Raw genomic sequence first — 15,764 nt, 5'->3', positions numbered from 1 at the left:
AGTCTCAAGCTAAATTTAAAAAAGGTGCTGTACGTAGTTATTCATTTTTGTTAAAGTTATACATTCCAACAGCCATCAGTGTTGGTCACCAACATGAGTCTCCCAGTCCCTCGCTCTGCAGTAAACATTAAGTACATTTCCTGGTATCCGTCCCACCAGTTCCCTCTATCGAATTCCAATCAGGAGATAACCCTAGCCTAGACACGCGTTTTTTATTTATTTTTTTGCAGTGTGGTGTACTCTACTCCTGGTTGGATTGGGACACCCATGTTACTGCACAATCTACATCAGGGATGGCTCGAGTGTAGTTATTATTTTAATTAATAGACTACATTAACCTTTAAGAGCTGCTGTGACATTTCCAAAAGCTACTAGTAAGTCAAGGAAATGACTCCCAGTTGAGGCATTTATGACTAAATAGGCAAATTTCACCAGAACCACCAGTGGTGGTAAAATAGCAACAGTGTTGCACATGTAGGGTTCAGAATCAGATACCTCACCTAAAGTAAACATTCAAGTAGTTGCCGTTTATTTAATAAAAGATAAAACTGCCAATAAATAATGCACAAACAGGTTACCAGAGTACTGATAGATATTTAATAGAAAAAAAAGCATTTGTACAAGCCCAACAATTGCCCTAAAAGCCACTAAAAAAAATAGTTTATCCAGCATTAAATAAAAACCACAAATGGTAAGCAGGAGTGAAACTATATACAAGCAAAAAGATGACAGGAGTTCAGTGTAACATCAAGAAATCATAAATATGCGAGGGCCCCTTTCTGGACTGAAGCCGTTTAGAGTAAACGCTGAAATGAGGACAGGGTGGTAACAGAGGAGGGGTTTTGGAGGAGATGGGGGGGGGGGGGGGGGGGGGGGGTCACTTATTTCGAAAGTTTATGGAAAACGGCGAGTTGGGGTTGTCATACTATAAGGGAATATATCGCTATAATTTGGCAATATTACCTTAAACTACGATGACAAATTTCACATGCCTAGTCTACACAGACCCAGCTTGTGGTGCAGCATTGTTGACACGGGACCGAGAGATCAGCATGTACTAATGCTTCCACTGACAATCTCCCAGCCCTCTCTTCTGGCCTAATCTCAAACTTTCCTAGTCTCTCTTATCTTCTCATTTGCATCCAAACCACTCTTTCCAACGGCATGTTTCAAATATTCACGCTAGCATACCATCAAGTGTGCATATTGGCACTAGATGAATTTCTTTCCTATGGTATGCTAAGAGTGGATGCAGAAACGCATATCCATGCTAGCATAACATCGGAGTTTACTCTACTTATCAAGTGTACCCATAGCGCACTGCTGCTAAATGCATTTCTTTCCTATGGTATGCTAGAAGTGAAAGCAGAAATGCATATTATCCACGCTAGCATACCATCCGAGTTTACTCTACAATCAAGTGTACACTCCCATAAGTGTACACTGTGCATACTGCTGCTAAATGCATTTCTTTCCTATGGTATGCCAAGAGTGGATGCAGAAACACAACCCCATTGTTTCATAATGGCGGATGATGCCACACAAACGTTCTGGGTTCCCTGCCTTAGGCCACGGCGCTGGCCTTGCTGCGGCGGTTCTTAGCGGAGCGGACTTCCTCCATCAGGTCCTTGAGATACTGGATCTCCCGGCTGATGGACTCCGCCTTCTCCGCCAGCTGCCGGTTCCGCTCCTCCAGCTCCGTGCACTCGACGTGCAGCACCTCCTGCTCTGCACGCTTCTTCTGCCGGTAGCGTGTGGCCGCCGTCTTGTTCTGCTCCATCTTCTTCAGTTTCTTCTCCACCACCTTGGGCGCGCCGGACACAGACTTGACCCGGGGGGCTTTGGGACTGGAGGGGGAGCCGGGTTCCGGTTTGGAGTAGGGTTTGGTCCTGGAGGAGCCGGCCGCCGATGGGGAGGCGGAGGAGGGGAGGCGAGGAGGGGAGCCGGCTACGGACTCGATGCCAGAGTCGCTGTCACAATCGCTGGAGGAAGGAGGGGTTTTGACGGTCGGCTCGGGAAGAGGGAGGGCGGGCTCCTCTTTGGGGGAGAGGACCACCACGAAGTGGGCAGAGGGGGAAAGGGAGAGGACGATGGGGGCGGTGGTTTGGACGCTTCCGGCGGAATCAGGGCCAATGGCGGTGAGGGCCGAGGCCACCTTGTCCCCTTCCGAGACGTCTACTTCACTCCCCAGCTCCAGCGTGTAGGCCGGAGAGAGGGGTGGGGGTGGAGACGGAGCAGGGGAAGAAGGCTCAGACTTGACAACAACCTCCTGTTCGGGAGCCACTTCAGGCGACGTGACCTCGGATCCCCCCCCGGGCAGAGGGAGCTCCAGTGGAAGGTCAGGCAGCGACAGGCCCAGCATGTCGAGGGGGGCGGGGACCGGCGTGTCGAAGGCGTCGAGATCCAGATCCATGCGACTGTCGAGGGAGGCTAGGAGCTCCTCGGGGGAGCCGGGGGGCTCGTCCGAAGCACAGGAGCCGATGAGGGAATCCAGGTCAAAGTCACTCAAGTCGATTTTCTCCGCCATCCAGTCCATGCCAGAGAAAGCATCCTCTGTTGACAAAGAGATACCATAAAAGATCACTTGCTATTGAATAGATGACCTAAAACACAGAATATCATCTTTCACACCTCGCATGGTAGTACGTTCATTGATAAAGAAAAATAATGTCCACAGCCGGTCTAGTGTAAAACAAAGATATCCAAATGGTTTATTTCTCTTCCACAGCGAAGTCTTTCTTTACAGAAGTGATCCTAAAGCTATTTTCCTAAATATTCACGTCACTACTACAAGGTAAGAAAACTGTATTTTCCCAGTCTCCAAAATCACTGCAGACTCGATGCACGACAAAATTCCTCCACACCTGAAAGCCGTATATCCACTTGCCGGCTCTTTCCACAGCAAAACGGTAGGCAAGGCACCCTCGTCTAGAAATGCAGGCTTCAATCTATGTTGTTTAGTCTATCTGTTCAGTACTGCTCAGCACTGTTTCAAGATGCACACTGACCTCTTCTTCTTCTTATTTGAATTTCCGGCAGAGTAGACGCATCGTGGCGTATTACTGCCCTCCGCAATTCTTTTTATGGGCTCTTCTTCTTCTCCTTCTTCACCTTCTTCTACTGGACCCCGTCATCAACTACATTGTCCATTGGAGTGCAGCTACTGCTGCTACTTCCTGCCTGAGCCCCCCTCCGCGGGACCCTCCTTGCCCCCTGCTATCTTATCCTGGGCTGCTTTGTCCCTCGCAGCCTTGTCCCTCGCAGCCCCCTCAGCCAATTCATTACACACCTCCTTCCAGTCCAGACCTTCCAATCCCAGATGTTGAACCGCTATCCTAACAATCATCTTCACCATCTCTGTTGTACCCTTAGCCTCTGCCATACCAGTAACTACCCCTGCCACGAAGGCCACAATACCTAATTTCTCCTCCCTTCCCCTCTCTCTTTCCACCTGCTCTACCCTCACTGCCAAATGCCCTCCTTCAACCCCCTGCACCCTTTCTTGGCTACCCTGTCCTGCCCTGCTAACCGCCCCAGCATACGTCAGCTTACCCTCCCTTCTCTCTCTCCGATCCGCGACCTCCTTCATCATCACCTCGCACCCCCGAAACGCTACAATATGCTCCCCACCACAACTACAGCACTTCGGCTTCTTCTTCTTCTTATTTGAATTTCCGGCAGTGTAGACGCATCGTGGCGTATTACTGCCCTCCACAATTCTTGCTTCGCCCACACTTGAGAAAGTTTACACTCTTCTTCTTCTTCTTCTCATCTTCAAAACACATTTCTATCGTCTCTGTCTCCTTCTTCTCTGCTCCTCTTGTCATACAATCACAATAAATTGTTGAATATATATAGATACACAAAAGTTCTAGAATGTTTGATTATGACATCACAAATGTTCTAGAATGTTTGATTATGACATCATACTGTGACATCACATTAAATTCCTTTTTTAAATATACCTGTATATATATATTTTTTTATTATCAAGACATGTTTGGTAATCTATCCGTTTGTCCCTCAACGTTCTGAAATGTGATAAAAGTAGTAGGGTGTTGCCTGCTCCTTAAGAGTGATGCGTTGTGGGATATATACTGTAGGTCTACGCAAGCACCTATTATAACACTATTTTAACATTAGTGAATTTGAATGCACATACAAACATAGCTAGTTAAATATCCCAACTTGTGTCATCAATCATTGGGGGAAACTAGCCAATAGCTAACGTTATAGATAGTTAGCCTAATAGCTAACATTATAGATAGCTAGCCTAATAGCTAACGTTATAGATAGCGAACTCTAACGTTTGCAAACAAAACTACGTTATCCAGTTGACATCATAATATAGCTTATGATAACGTTAACGAAGTGAGCGTAGGGGTTAGTCAGAGTGTAGCGGGTCGGTAGAGGCAGCACTTTCATTTGCGTGTAACGTTAGCAATAACATTGAGCAAGTTACATAACCGGCACTTCGGCCCAGGAGTTAGGAGAACGCTCCCCTATACTCTACTTATCTACTACGGTTCAGATTAATACAGGAAAAGGTATACATTGGGGGCTCGAGTCCAGGATATGAAAATAAATCCTGATTTCATCTGTGAGTTGTAAACTGTATGGAACGTGAAGTTAGCTCATGCTACTGGAAAACAGACGTCTCGTCATTAAATGAACAGTTAAAAATGATCACGCCCCCCCCCCCCTCCACGGTTGTCTGTTCTGCATCCGCGGGTGCCTTGACAGTGCGGGATTGCGGTGATCAAGACAGTAGGGCTGCACGATTAATCGTTTTTTTAATCGAAATCGCGATTTGGAATGATGCAATTATCAAATCGCCAAGCCTGCAATTAAAAAAAAGATTTTTTTTTTTTTTTTTTTTTTTTATTTAACCAGGAAGTCTCATTGAGATACAAGATCTCCTTTGCAAGGTAGACCTGGCCAAGATGACAGCAATAACATTTGCAATACATCACACAGCAATAAAATGTGCGATACATCACACAAGAACATAATAAATGTGCATGTATACAATACATCACATGTAAACACAAAGCAGAATAGTCTACATGATAGTAAAAGTGTATAATACAGGGTAATACAGTAATTTTGCAGTTGGGACCCGACTACAGAAAGCAGCAACATTCTTCTTGTAATTTTTTTTTAAACATGTTATAATCGCATCGCAAATCGCAATATCTGTCAGAATAATCGCAATTAGATTATTTCCCAAAATCGTGCAGCCCTACAAGACAGCCCTACTCACACCTGCTCGTCGCGACATCGCCACACCCGGCGTGGACCTTTACTTTTTAAAATCAATATTTTACACACATACTGCACATTTGACTGTATATTTTAGAATGTATATCCCGTATCCATATTTTTATTCCAATTCGTGACTTTTGTTTTTGACTACCTAAATGTTTGCCATTTACTGCAAGCGATCTGTAGTGCTGAATTTAAAGTAAAGTATTTCTATTCTATTCCGCCCGTTCCATTTTTACAGCACGGCGACTCACCGTGGCCATCGTCTACTCCGATGTGGGCATCGAGCAGGCCACTGGCACCCAGCCAAGGGAAGGGCAGCGGGTCCGTCCTGGCCTTGGCGCCGGGGTCCGGGGGACGAGTGGGAAGGGGAGAGGGAGGCGGGGAGGAAGAAGAGAGTGGGGAAGATGACAAGGACGGGTAGACGGGAGACCGGGAGGAGAAAGAGAGGGGAGGAGAAGCCGGTGCCTTGCCCTCGAAGGAGGAAGAGGGAGAGAGCGCTTTCTCTTCATCTTGGTCCAGAAGGGGCCCCATCGGGTCAGCCATCAGAAATGAGGGCCCTGTGGAGGGCGGCCATTTTAGAATTGGTGGCAAGACAGTCCAAAACTGGAAGTGTATCATGTTAAGGAACACGCCAACATTCTGGGAAATTAGCTTACAGTCTTCTCCAGAGAGAGACAAGAAGATTGATACCAGTTTCCTTTAAGATAATGTGCAGCCAGATAGCTTAACGCAGAGAGGAAACTGGTATCCATCTTCAGGTCTCTCTAGAAAAGACTAAGCTGATTTCCCAAAATGTTGGCGTGTTTGTTTAAATAGGGCCTATTCATTGCCTAACTGAGATGGTTGATAATAGTCACTTAGAACAGGGGTTCCCAAACTTTACAGGCCGCAACCCCCAAATAACGGTGTCAGAGAGCCGCAACCCCCACTATTATAGGAGGTAAAAAAAATAAAATAAAATAATAATTTTTTATAAATGGAAATGTATGGTTGAAACATGCAAACGTTCAAACGCACACACTAATAAGCATGGGAGGCTTTTAACCAGGGCCGGACTGGGGAAATCATTCAGGCCAGGAAATAGTGCAAAATATAGCCCCAGTCAGGCCACTTTTTAAGCAGGGGGTCTGGGGGTCCCCCACCAGGAAATATTTTGTTACAAAGACTTCATTTCCTGCATTCTCCTTTAAATGCCAGTGTTTGGGATGGCATCACAAATTATTGTTAAAAAACAGGCTAGCATATGTATGATTAGCAACACAGATTTTTATGGATTTTCAGTTTTTTTTGTAATTGATAAAAAATACAATCTTTTATTAAACTTCAGCCCTGATCATAACACCACATATTCATTTTATAATTCTAACCCTTTAAATGCCAGTGTGTGTGATGGCATATATTTGCAATATATCAAATGCAAAGTAGATTTTTCTGGGGGGGATTATTACAGGCTAGCATGTGTCAATGATTAGCAGTTTTTTGTAAGGGTCCCGCCACCACCAATCGCATGCGGCTCCCTTTGTGTGTGTGTGTGAGAGCAAGAGAGAGATGGTTCTCCAACTTGTGTGAGTTGCAGTGATCTCCTGATTGTTCCCCACCTAGGTTATCTAACTCAGTGGTTCTCAAAACTGTGGTACGCGTACCACTAGTGGTACTGCTGGTGGTACTTAAAACAAAAATTATATTTATTTATTACATGGCGTTTTCACATTCGCCGAAATGCTTGCTTGTCAGCGGTGAATTATTTTTCGATAACCACCGGTGATTATTGTTTTTCGCAGCTGGAGTAATCAAGCCCCACTGACACACTGTTTCAGTGCAGCCAATCAGACACACCTGCCGGGCTGCCCGCGATAATAATAACTTTATTTGGGCTGACAGAGCCACAGAACTGCGATTTGTCAAATGAATTAGGTATATTGTTAGTAAGTTAGCCATGTAATAAGCGGGATAATGTATAGCTATACTCGGTCATCGGAAAATAATTGACCTCGCCGAGGCGGCCCGGTATTTTAAACTCTGTGTCGGTCAATTATTTTGCGACAATGACCTCGTAGCTATACATTATCCCTTACATATTTTTTTGCAGTCAGGCCACTGAACTTGGAAGCAGGCCAGGCCAGTGTTTCTAGTTGCGGCGGCGCGATAGTTAGATAACCTAAGTGGGGAACAACCAGGAGATCACTGTGACAGAGAGTAATGCAGTCATAAATCTTTTATTAAACTTCAGCCCTGATCATAACTATTTTGATTTTTTTGTAATGTCAGATAAAAAATTAAATACTCCCACTTTTCAGAAAAAGTTGTTGTTAAATCTGACATCAAAATCTGTGTTGTTGCTAATCATTGACACATGCCTAGCCTGTAATAATCCCCCGAGAAAAATGTACTTTGCATTTGATATATTGAAAATATTTTACTTTGTGTTTTTGCCATCACACAAACTGGCATTTAAAGGGTAAAAATTCAAAAATTCCTGCACCAGAATGCAGGAAATGAAGTCTTTGTAACATAATAATTCCTGGTGGGGGACCCCCACTTAGAAAGTGGCCTGACTGGGGCTATATCACACTATATTTCCCAGCATTTCTTTTTAATTATATCATCTGGCGACCCCCCCCGCGGCGGCTCGTGACACACCTGGGGGTCGCGACCCCGACTTTGGGAACCCCTGACTTAGAAGAACCAGACAATAAACTACAATGCTACTTGGCGCGGATTTATATATATATATACTAGGGGTGGGACGGTTCACAAAAGCCACGGTTCGGTACGTACCTCGGTTCGATAGTTTTTTATAAAAAAATAATTTAACACTCAAATCTAAACATGCTTCTCATTTATATATATAAAAAAAAGGTTTACAGTGTTAGTGTTTACAACCTTAAATAATGTTTGGCACACAAAGACCGAACTGAAAAATATAGGCTACATTTGTCAAAGTATTAACTTAGTGCAAACAAACAATATGCTCAGCCAGCACTAGACTTTCCTTTCTTTAAGTTTAATATAAACACAAAAACAATGTCAACCATGTTTAAATTCCCTGATCGTCAGTTCTTAATGGAAAGATTCGTTTTCGGCTTGAAATTATTATGCATCCGTCTACATTTATTTAGACTAACATTATTTAAATATTGAGTGCAACTGTGGTGGATTACGTAATTCGGTGAGTTGGAACTATCTATGGGTTGGCGCCGGGTCCCCACGGACATTTTAGTGTCACGGACCGCCAGCTCAGGCAATGTTATCAACGCGCTCCGCAAACGTTAGGAGGTGATGGCATGCAGTGGGAAAGCGGCAATAGTCCCGGTTGGAGTTAGTAAAACACAGTTGTATGTTAGCCTTCTTGGATGTTGAATAAACGCCTATCATTGTCTTTAAACACTCCGCCTCTCACTCCCATTTCCTCCTCTGCTAGCTAGTAGCTACGGTAACATTTCATTGACTCTATTAGCTAGCGGGCTACTATAGTTAAAACGTGCGTTGTGTTGTACAAACTGCTAACGCTATGGCAAGATGTGTGTAGGCCTATGTAATGTTAATGGCTATGTTTTTAAAGTCGTAATGAAGATTGATTTATATTGTGCTTGCCATTTTTACAGAAACTGACTAGCACCTGGCTGCAGTTCTGCTGCTGCCTGCAGCCAGTGCTCACCTCTCCTGGCCCGGCTTCGCCAAAATTTTTTTTTTTTTGCGCGTCATCTGAACCATACGATACAGACGCCCCGAACCGTGGGGGTCGTACCGTATGGTACACGGTTCGGATGCGTACCGTCCCACCCCTAATATATACACACACCATGTCCCGTCACAATACCAACCTAAGAACAGGGCCCCCACGTCCTCCAAGGCTAGCTGGGAGCTCAGAGTCATGACTGCTTGTTGTCGGTGATATCCTTGAACAGGTCAACAAAGACAAGGGAGTGTGTGGCGACGTTAGAGAGTCGATCGGTTCGGTCCTGCTGTCGACAGCAGCAAAGCTGAGGGTGGTTGCCGAGAGAGACCTGAGGAAGATGAGATACAGGTGAGGCTCCATGGTGAAATTGGTCAATACGGGTCCAAACAAATGGGATGAGTAAATTCATAGGCAAAGCTTTATTTCAGGACTAATAATGATCTGCCACAAGGAAGTGATCCAAGCGAGAACGCATGCAGGGAAATAAGAAACGTGTGCCACAGGCTTGACAAGATTTTGCTGCTTAGATGACCTTTACAGTGCATCTCAAAAACTCTTGTTTTTGTTTTGAGTCATTTCCAGTTACAAATATTGTGAATCAATATTAGAGTAAGTTTTCCATTAGTCTAATTAAAGGGGAACTACGTCCAATTTCAGAATTAATATTAACCATTCCTCTGGTCTAAGACAGCACAAAGATGGTAAGTGAAAATGTGCAACTATGTCCCAAATAATTTGTTTGTGTGCTAAAACTTGTGATGTCTAGTATAAAGTCTGAAGATGCTCCATAAAGATTTTATAGACCCAAAGCAGCCAGGAGAATAGTTAGTTTAAGTATATTTTCTGTTTCAGAACTGAGAACACTACTATAGAATAAAGCTCATTTGATATTTATATATCATTTTAACTCAATGGCTTCACACTTAATACTTTTACCAAGTAAAATAAGTTTTGATTCTTAATTATTTGGTTTCCGATTTCGAAAAAAAGTAGCTCATGTTCCCAAATATTGATCGAGCCATCTTAGGCCATATAAATAACATTCGGATTTATTTTTTATAGTTTCCCTTTAATGTTTTTGTTATAGCTATTCTTGGCTAGTCCTTTCGACGGAAAGTCCGACGGCCTTGACGAGAACACCCCGCCTTCCACCGGGGGATAACATTCCCTAATTTGGTCATGATTTGGCCGGTAACTCCGCCTCCTGGGGAGCTGGCTTCCGCCATCTCCACAAAACACACAACAGTCCGTCACGAAATGCGAGATGAGAAGAACACTGCGCGCCATTTTGGATGCGCCACGTTGTCAGTGTTAAACACACAATAAAGAGTTAACTGTTCAACTGTATCTGAACTTACACTAAAAACATGAGTCTACATACTATTTGTATAGACTTTAAATGACTGACCGTGATAGCCGGTTAATCCATGTCAACAACGGCAGCGTAACGTCGATATAAAATACCATTATCCTGTTGAATTAATAGCCCGGGCCAAATAACACTAACCTTAAATAACAGTTAGGTAGAAATAGTTGTTTGGTCATTTCAGATTGAATGACATTTCACCGAAGGCACAAACAAGAACAATTACACCACCACCTTCTATCGGTTTTTGTTATTGTCACCTACAGTTGATTGTGTTTAATGTAACGTTAGTATGCATGAAATACTATTTAGCTAGCCCGGCTCGTATTATTTAGTTAGCCCATTTAAACTCGTTGACTTCAAACTATAGTCCTTGGGCATATCTGCCGGTTGGACTGACAGATGGCGACTTAAGAGAGCAGGAAATGTCATTTTCAAGGGGTAAAATATTTATTTTACTTACGCCATTTTGCCAGAAAGAGCCAATGCACTACACCGTTGCACCTGCCGGTTTATTGCCACTGCAAGATTAGCCGCTGCTCGCCTTTACACTGCCATTTTTCGCGGGACAGCTTACAACTGAGTACACTGCAAATGACACAAAAAATAGTTGAGGAGAAGAACGCTACGAAAGCGTCACATGACAATATATAGGACCATATCACCTACATGCATATCCTTCCGCCCTACGACATTGTATGGGTACTTGATTTTGTGAAAAGGATGCTCGGTTGCACGTGACTCTGGTTTTAGACACAATGACCCAAAAGCTAAAGCTCCTCCCATCCTGGCTAGAGTAATCGACAAAACACGCGCATGCTTATATCACTCCGCGCATGTCTTAGTTTTGATTGGTTAGCTGTATACCTCTATACTTCCGACAAAGTAGTTTCAAGCTGTGCTTCAGGGCTGGTTACAATGTAGGTCAAATGCAAAATGTAAACATTGTTGAAGGAAATTGTTTTGTGAACTTTCACAGCCATCTATGACTGATGCATGCTAATAGTATTAAATACTGACCTGCTCTACAATGTCAAAGACACTTATGTATTGTTTGTAATGTTAACGTTAATACTAGTATAGTTAAATAGTAAACTATTGGTAGTATAACTCACAAATTCACAGGTTTTGTGATGATTCTTGGCTTTAATGGTCAGTACATACTATTGAAAAAGAGTTTTGAGTTATATTAATGTATATGGGGGGAGATCGTGCGGAGTTCACATACCTGGTACCAAAGCACCTCAAAGGCGCTAAAAACAAAATTACAAACATCTCAAAACAAACTGGTCAGACTACTGCTTGACCTTACTCCTAGAACCCACCTCACCCCTGCCCACTTTGACAACCTAGGATGGCTTAGAGTAGATGACAGAGTACAGCAACTTGCAATGGGCCTGGTCTACAAGATACACTACACGACCAAGGTACCCATGTACATGGCAAAATACTTCCCAAAGGTCAGTGAATACCACGATCACAACACCAGAGGGAGCTCCACAAATCATGTTAAACCCAGATTCGGCTCAAATAAGGGACTAAACACGTTTCGCAATTATGCCACATCAATGTGGAACGCCCTACCCAAAGCTGTAAAGGAATGTGGATCACTACCCACTTTCAAAACCTCTCTCAAGAGACACCTACGGGAGACTGCAATTCAACACTGGCCCCTGTAAATATCCTAACCCAACCCCCTCCAATGTACAGTCATTTACCTAGTATGGTTTTGTCAATAGTCCAATGTACAATTTTGTTTGTTTGTACAGAGTCTCCCCCCCCCCCCCCCTCAATGTACAGTTTTGCTTGTTTATACAGTGTGCCCCCCCCCCCCAACCACCTCCAATGTAAATTACCCAGTATGGTTGTCAATATCCCAGTGTACCCAACCCCCCCCCCCACCCAACCTCCTCCAATGTACAGTTTCTACGTCAAATGTATATACTCCCTTTTCTTGACTCCTTCTGTATCACAAACAGTACTGTATTTGCAAATCTGGTATGTCATAAATGTATAGATGTAGCAGTACTGACTATCTGTATGTCATGTATGTCATATATGTCCTGATGAATTGAAAATGGGGGACCCTGATGTAAACAAGACGAAAGTCTTTCTCTGGTCTGCATCCCCTTAACAATTGTGTGTATTGAGCTGTACTGTATTGTACCCATTCTGCAATCTGTTAATAAAGTTTTCAATCAATCAATCAAACCTGAGAAACCAATCTATGTTATGGACTGCCCTCTGGTGGCTGACTGCGGCGTTTGTGTGGTAGGAAGTTGAACCGTGTTCTAATATAATTATTTAAGTAGTCGGAATTTCCCCAAGGGGAAATACACGGCTCGCTCTGTGAGTACCACTCGTTTTATAAAAATGATTTTTAAATGTTTATTAGCAACTCCGAGCTTTCAGACCCCGGCGCGCGGCTGTGTGTGAACCCTGGGTACGCTGGGTACCTTTGAAATTCATATATTTCGGAGCCACCCCGAGCTTATAAGCAGTGCTTGGTGGTCCAAATTAGCCTGCAAGCTATGGAGCTGCGAGTGACTGCGGATTCAAAAGCCCCTGGCTTGCACATCGCAGTCACGGAAGGGGCTACCAGTTATGATGATGAATTGAAAATGGGGGACCCTGATGTAAACAAGACGAAAGTCTTTCTCTGGTCTGCATCCACTTAACACTTTGACTGCCATGAAACGTCTTTTCACGTCATTGCTGGCCATGCTCAAGTTGCCGGGGGACGCTGTACAGCGTCCTTATATCAATATTTCAAAAATCTGCGATCGGATTCATATGTCCCCGCCGCTGGCCTGAGATCCACCAGCAGGACCCACTGAGCTCTCTGGCGGTTCAGGAGCGCCATCTGGTGGCCGATCGGCGCAATCGCCAAACAGGATGTTGAATAGAGGTTGTCATGACGACCGTAGTACTTCCGGGCGCTCGCTATAGTTCATGGGACTCTGGCTTGTCACGCTACACGGTGATCGATTGGCAATAACTCGATAAACAACATGATTTGGACGTATATACCATTATACAAGCTGGAGATGGACCGGGTAAAAATATATCCCATAATGATAAGATTTCTACTCGACGATGATCGCCCAACGGCGCGCGGAGACTGGGGTGAGTTTCAGCGTGTAACGTTACCGTCTTCGATACTAACTGCTATTATCAACATTTGACCCACATTAGATGATTGGTATAACGCTGCCCACGGAATTATAAACGCCCCCTCGCCCATCCGGTCAACATCAGATGACGTGTAGTAACTTCTAGAAGTACGTCTAGTTGGAATTTTTTATATCGCGCTGATTGCCATCAAACTGTATTTCATCATCAATATAATGCATTTGTGGCTATATATCACGTTCTGGAGAAAGCTGCAGAAAGAGATGAAAACATACGTATACATTAGACCATACTTTACTATGAATATGTGAATGAAAAAGTTTAACGTTGCTACACAATGAACAATACATATAGGACTTTGAATGGGCCCTAATAATGGCAATGTAGCAATAGAATTTAAAAAGTTATAGCCCTGCAAAGAAGGGGACTTTCTCCATAGACAAATAGCGCTGGCAATCTATGGTATATCATGAATTTAACCTTAGGCAACCAAAGTGTTAACACTTTGATCGCCATGGTTAAATTCATAATTTACCATCCCTAGCCAGCTCTATTTGTCTATGGAGAAGTTCCCCTTCTTTGCAGGGCTATAACTTTTTAAATTCTATTGCTAAATTGACATTATTATGGCCCATTCAATGTCCTATATCTATTGTTCAGGGTGTAGCAACGTTATACTTTTTCATTCACATATTCATACTAAAATACAGGGATGTAAAGTACTTGAGTAATTGTACTTTGTTACAATACTTAAGTACCATTTTGGGGGATTTGTACTTTACTTGAGTATTATTAGGTTTGTATACTTTGTACTTTTACTCCATTACATTTCAGAGAAAAAAAACATACTTTTTACTCCTTACATTTAAAATGCAGACCTACAAAGTACAAAGTACAAATCTCGCAGGTCCAACCATTTTAATTAGTATATTTGAATTGTTTATCTTGCCAAACTAACGTTAACGTTATTAATCCTGCGACCGCAGGTAAACAGCCAATCAAATGCCAATCAATGTAAAATGAACCCGCCCATACCCATGCTGATTGGTCCTTGACCTTGAGCAAGACTAGTAAGCGGGGATCTTTGATTAAACACCTGTTATCAGAAGAATAGAGTCAGAGTGACGAGCCATAGAAGATGGCCACAATGAGTGATGAAGAGGACGAAACGGTCTGCGACAGCGTGGACGGACAAGACGAGCATCCATGGCCCTATCTACCTAAAAAATACATAGTTCAAGGACTCCAACCTTATAGTGTTGTTGAGTTGCCATCATTAAAAAACCTGATAAATGGTTTGCGACCAAGCACTAACGTCAAGGCACGTGCACACATAGAGGCCAAGGGGTGCCTGAGCACCTGCCTTTTTGGGCCTCATCAAAAAAGTGCCCTTTTTGAATTTTTTTTTTGAATTTTTTTACTGTTACGCATATAGACTGCCCTTCCAACTGAAAAATGTCAGGATAGAATCAAAATATTAGGTAAAGAGAGAGAGATGCCCCATATTCCATTGCAGTTTGCACGGCCTCCTCAGCATGCCTCTCCGCGGACCTATATATTTTATGCATAGCGTGGGTGGTGATGATGATCATGATAGAAACCGCTGTTGAATGCTGGTATTACACTCATTGAGGGACACAAAGAAGTCAAGTCCGATGGGATTTGGGAATCTCAAATACAAATCGGGATTGGAATAAAAAATGCATTTATATTAAACAATACAGAATATACAGCACTTCTTGGGGTCTGTAGGGTAAGCACTTATTCCCTCCCCCCTGAACATTTATGGAGATGTATGGGCCTTTTAAGTCAGTGATAAAAGTGTCTTTCAAGGATAAGTGAGCTCCTGCACTGATTATTATAGTTCAATATTCAATATTTGATCACCAAAACCCCCCAAAAAGCATAAAAAGGGGGCCCTCCGCCCGAAAAGGGCCCTTAAAAATCGTGCTCGCTTAATATATACACACAAGTGTCGTGCCCTTTTCAGCCTTTGAGCACCTGCCCCTCTAAAGTCCTGTGCACGTCCCTGAAGGTCATTACGAGGCCCACTGGCCGCTCAAAGATCAGCAAAGCTGCTCAAACCATGAAAGAGAAAGTCACTGCTGCTATGAGTGAAGTTGAATGGATCGCGACAACAACAGATTGCTGGACAGCCCGACGAAGAAGTTTCATTGGGGACCGGTAACCGCTCACTGGATCGACACTGAAAGCTTTGAAAGGCGTTCTGTTGCACTTGCCTGCAGAAGACTGAAGGGCTCCCATACTTTCAATGTTTTGGCCAGTGCCTTAAATGACATTCACTTGGAGTACAAAATC

At 43.5% G+C, this 15,764-nt stretch overlaps 1 protein-coding gene across 1 annotated transcript; it reads right to left on the bottom strand.

Moving 5' to 3' along the window:
* Positions 1 to 574: 574 nt before the first annotated feature.
* atf4a (activating transcription factor 4a) lies at positions 575 to 10,926 on the bottom strand. Its single transcript, XM_084319419.1, has 4 exons — positions 10,777 to 10,926; positions 9,093 to 9,275; positions 5,520 to 5,825; positions 575 to 2,553 (listed from the first exon to the last, which is right to left on the bottom strand). The coding sequence occupies exons 2-4, from the start codon at positions 9,142 to 9,144 to the stop codon at positions 1,565 to 1,567; spliced, it is 1,347 nt and encodes a 448-aa protein (XP_084175545.1). The 5' UTR covers positions 9,145 to 9,275; positions 10,777 to 10,926; the 3' UTR covers positions 575 to 1,564.
* Between the last annotated feature and the right edge of the window lie 4,838 nt (positions 10,927 to 15,764).

The sequence above is a fragment of the Notolepis coatsorum genome, assembly GCF_963971535.1.
Source record: "Notolepis coatsorum genome assembly, chromosome: 7".
NCBI lineage: Eukaryota > Metazoa > Chordata > Actinopteri > Aulopiformes > Paralepididae > Notolepis > Notolepis coatsorum.
This window is presented reverse-complemented; position numbering and strand designations above follow the sequence as displayed.

Bases quoted from the DNA above. Each gene is read 5' to 3' on its own strand.
- atf4a (XM_084319419.1), bottom strand. From the start codon at position 9,144: ATGACTCTGAGCTCCCAGCTAGCCTTGGAGGACGTGGGGGCCCTGTTC. The intron at 5,826-9,092 runs GTTGGTATTGTG...CGCCCTCCACAG, and splicing joins CGTGGGGGCCCTGTTCTTAG to GGCCCTCATTTCTGATGGCT. The intron at 2,554-5,519 runs GTGAGTCGCCGT...CTTTGTCAACAG, and splicing joins CGGAGTAGACGATGGCCACG to AGGATGCTTTCTCTGGCATG.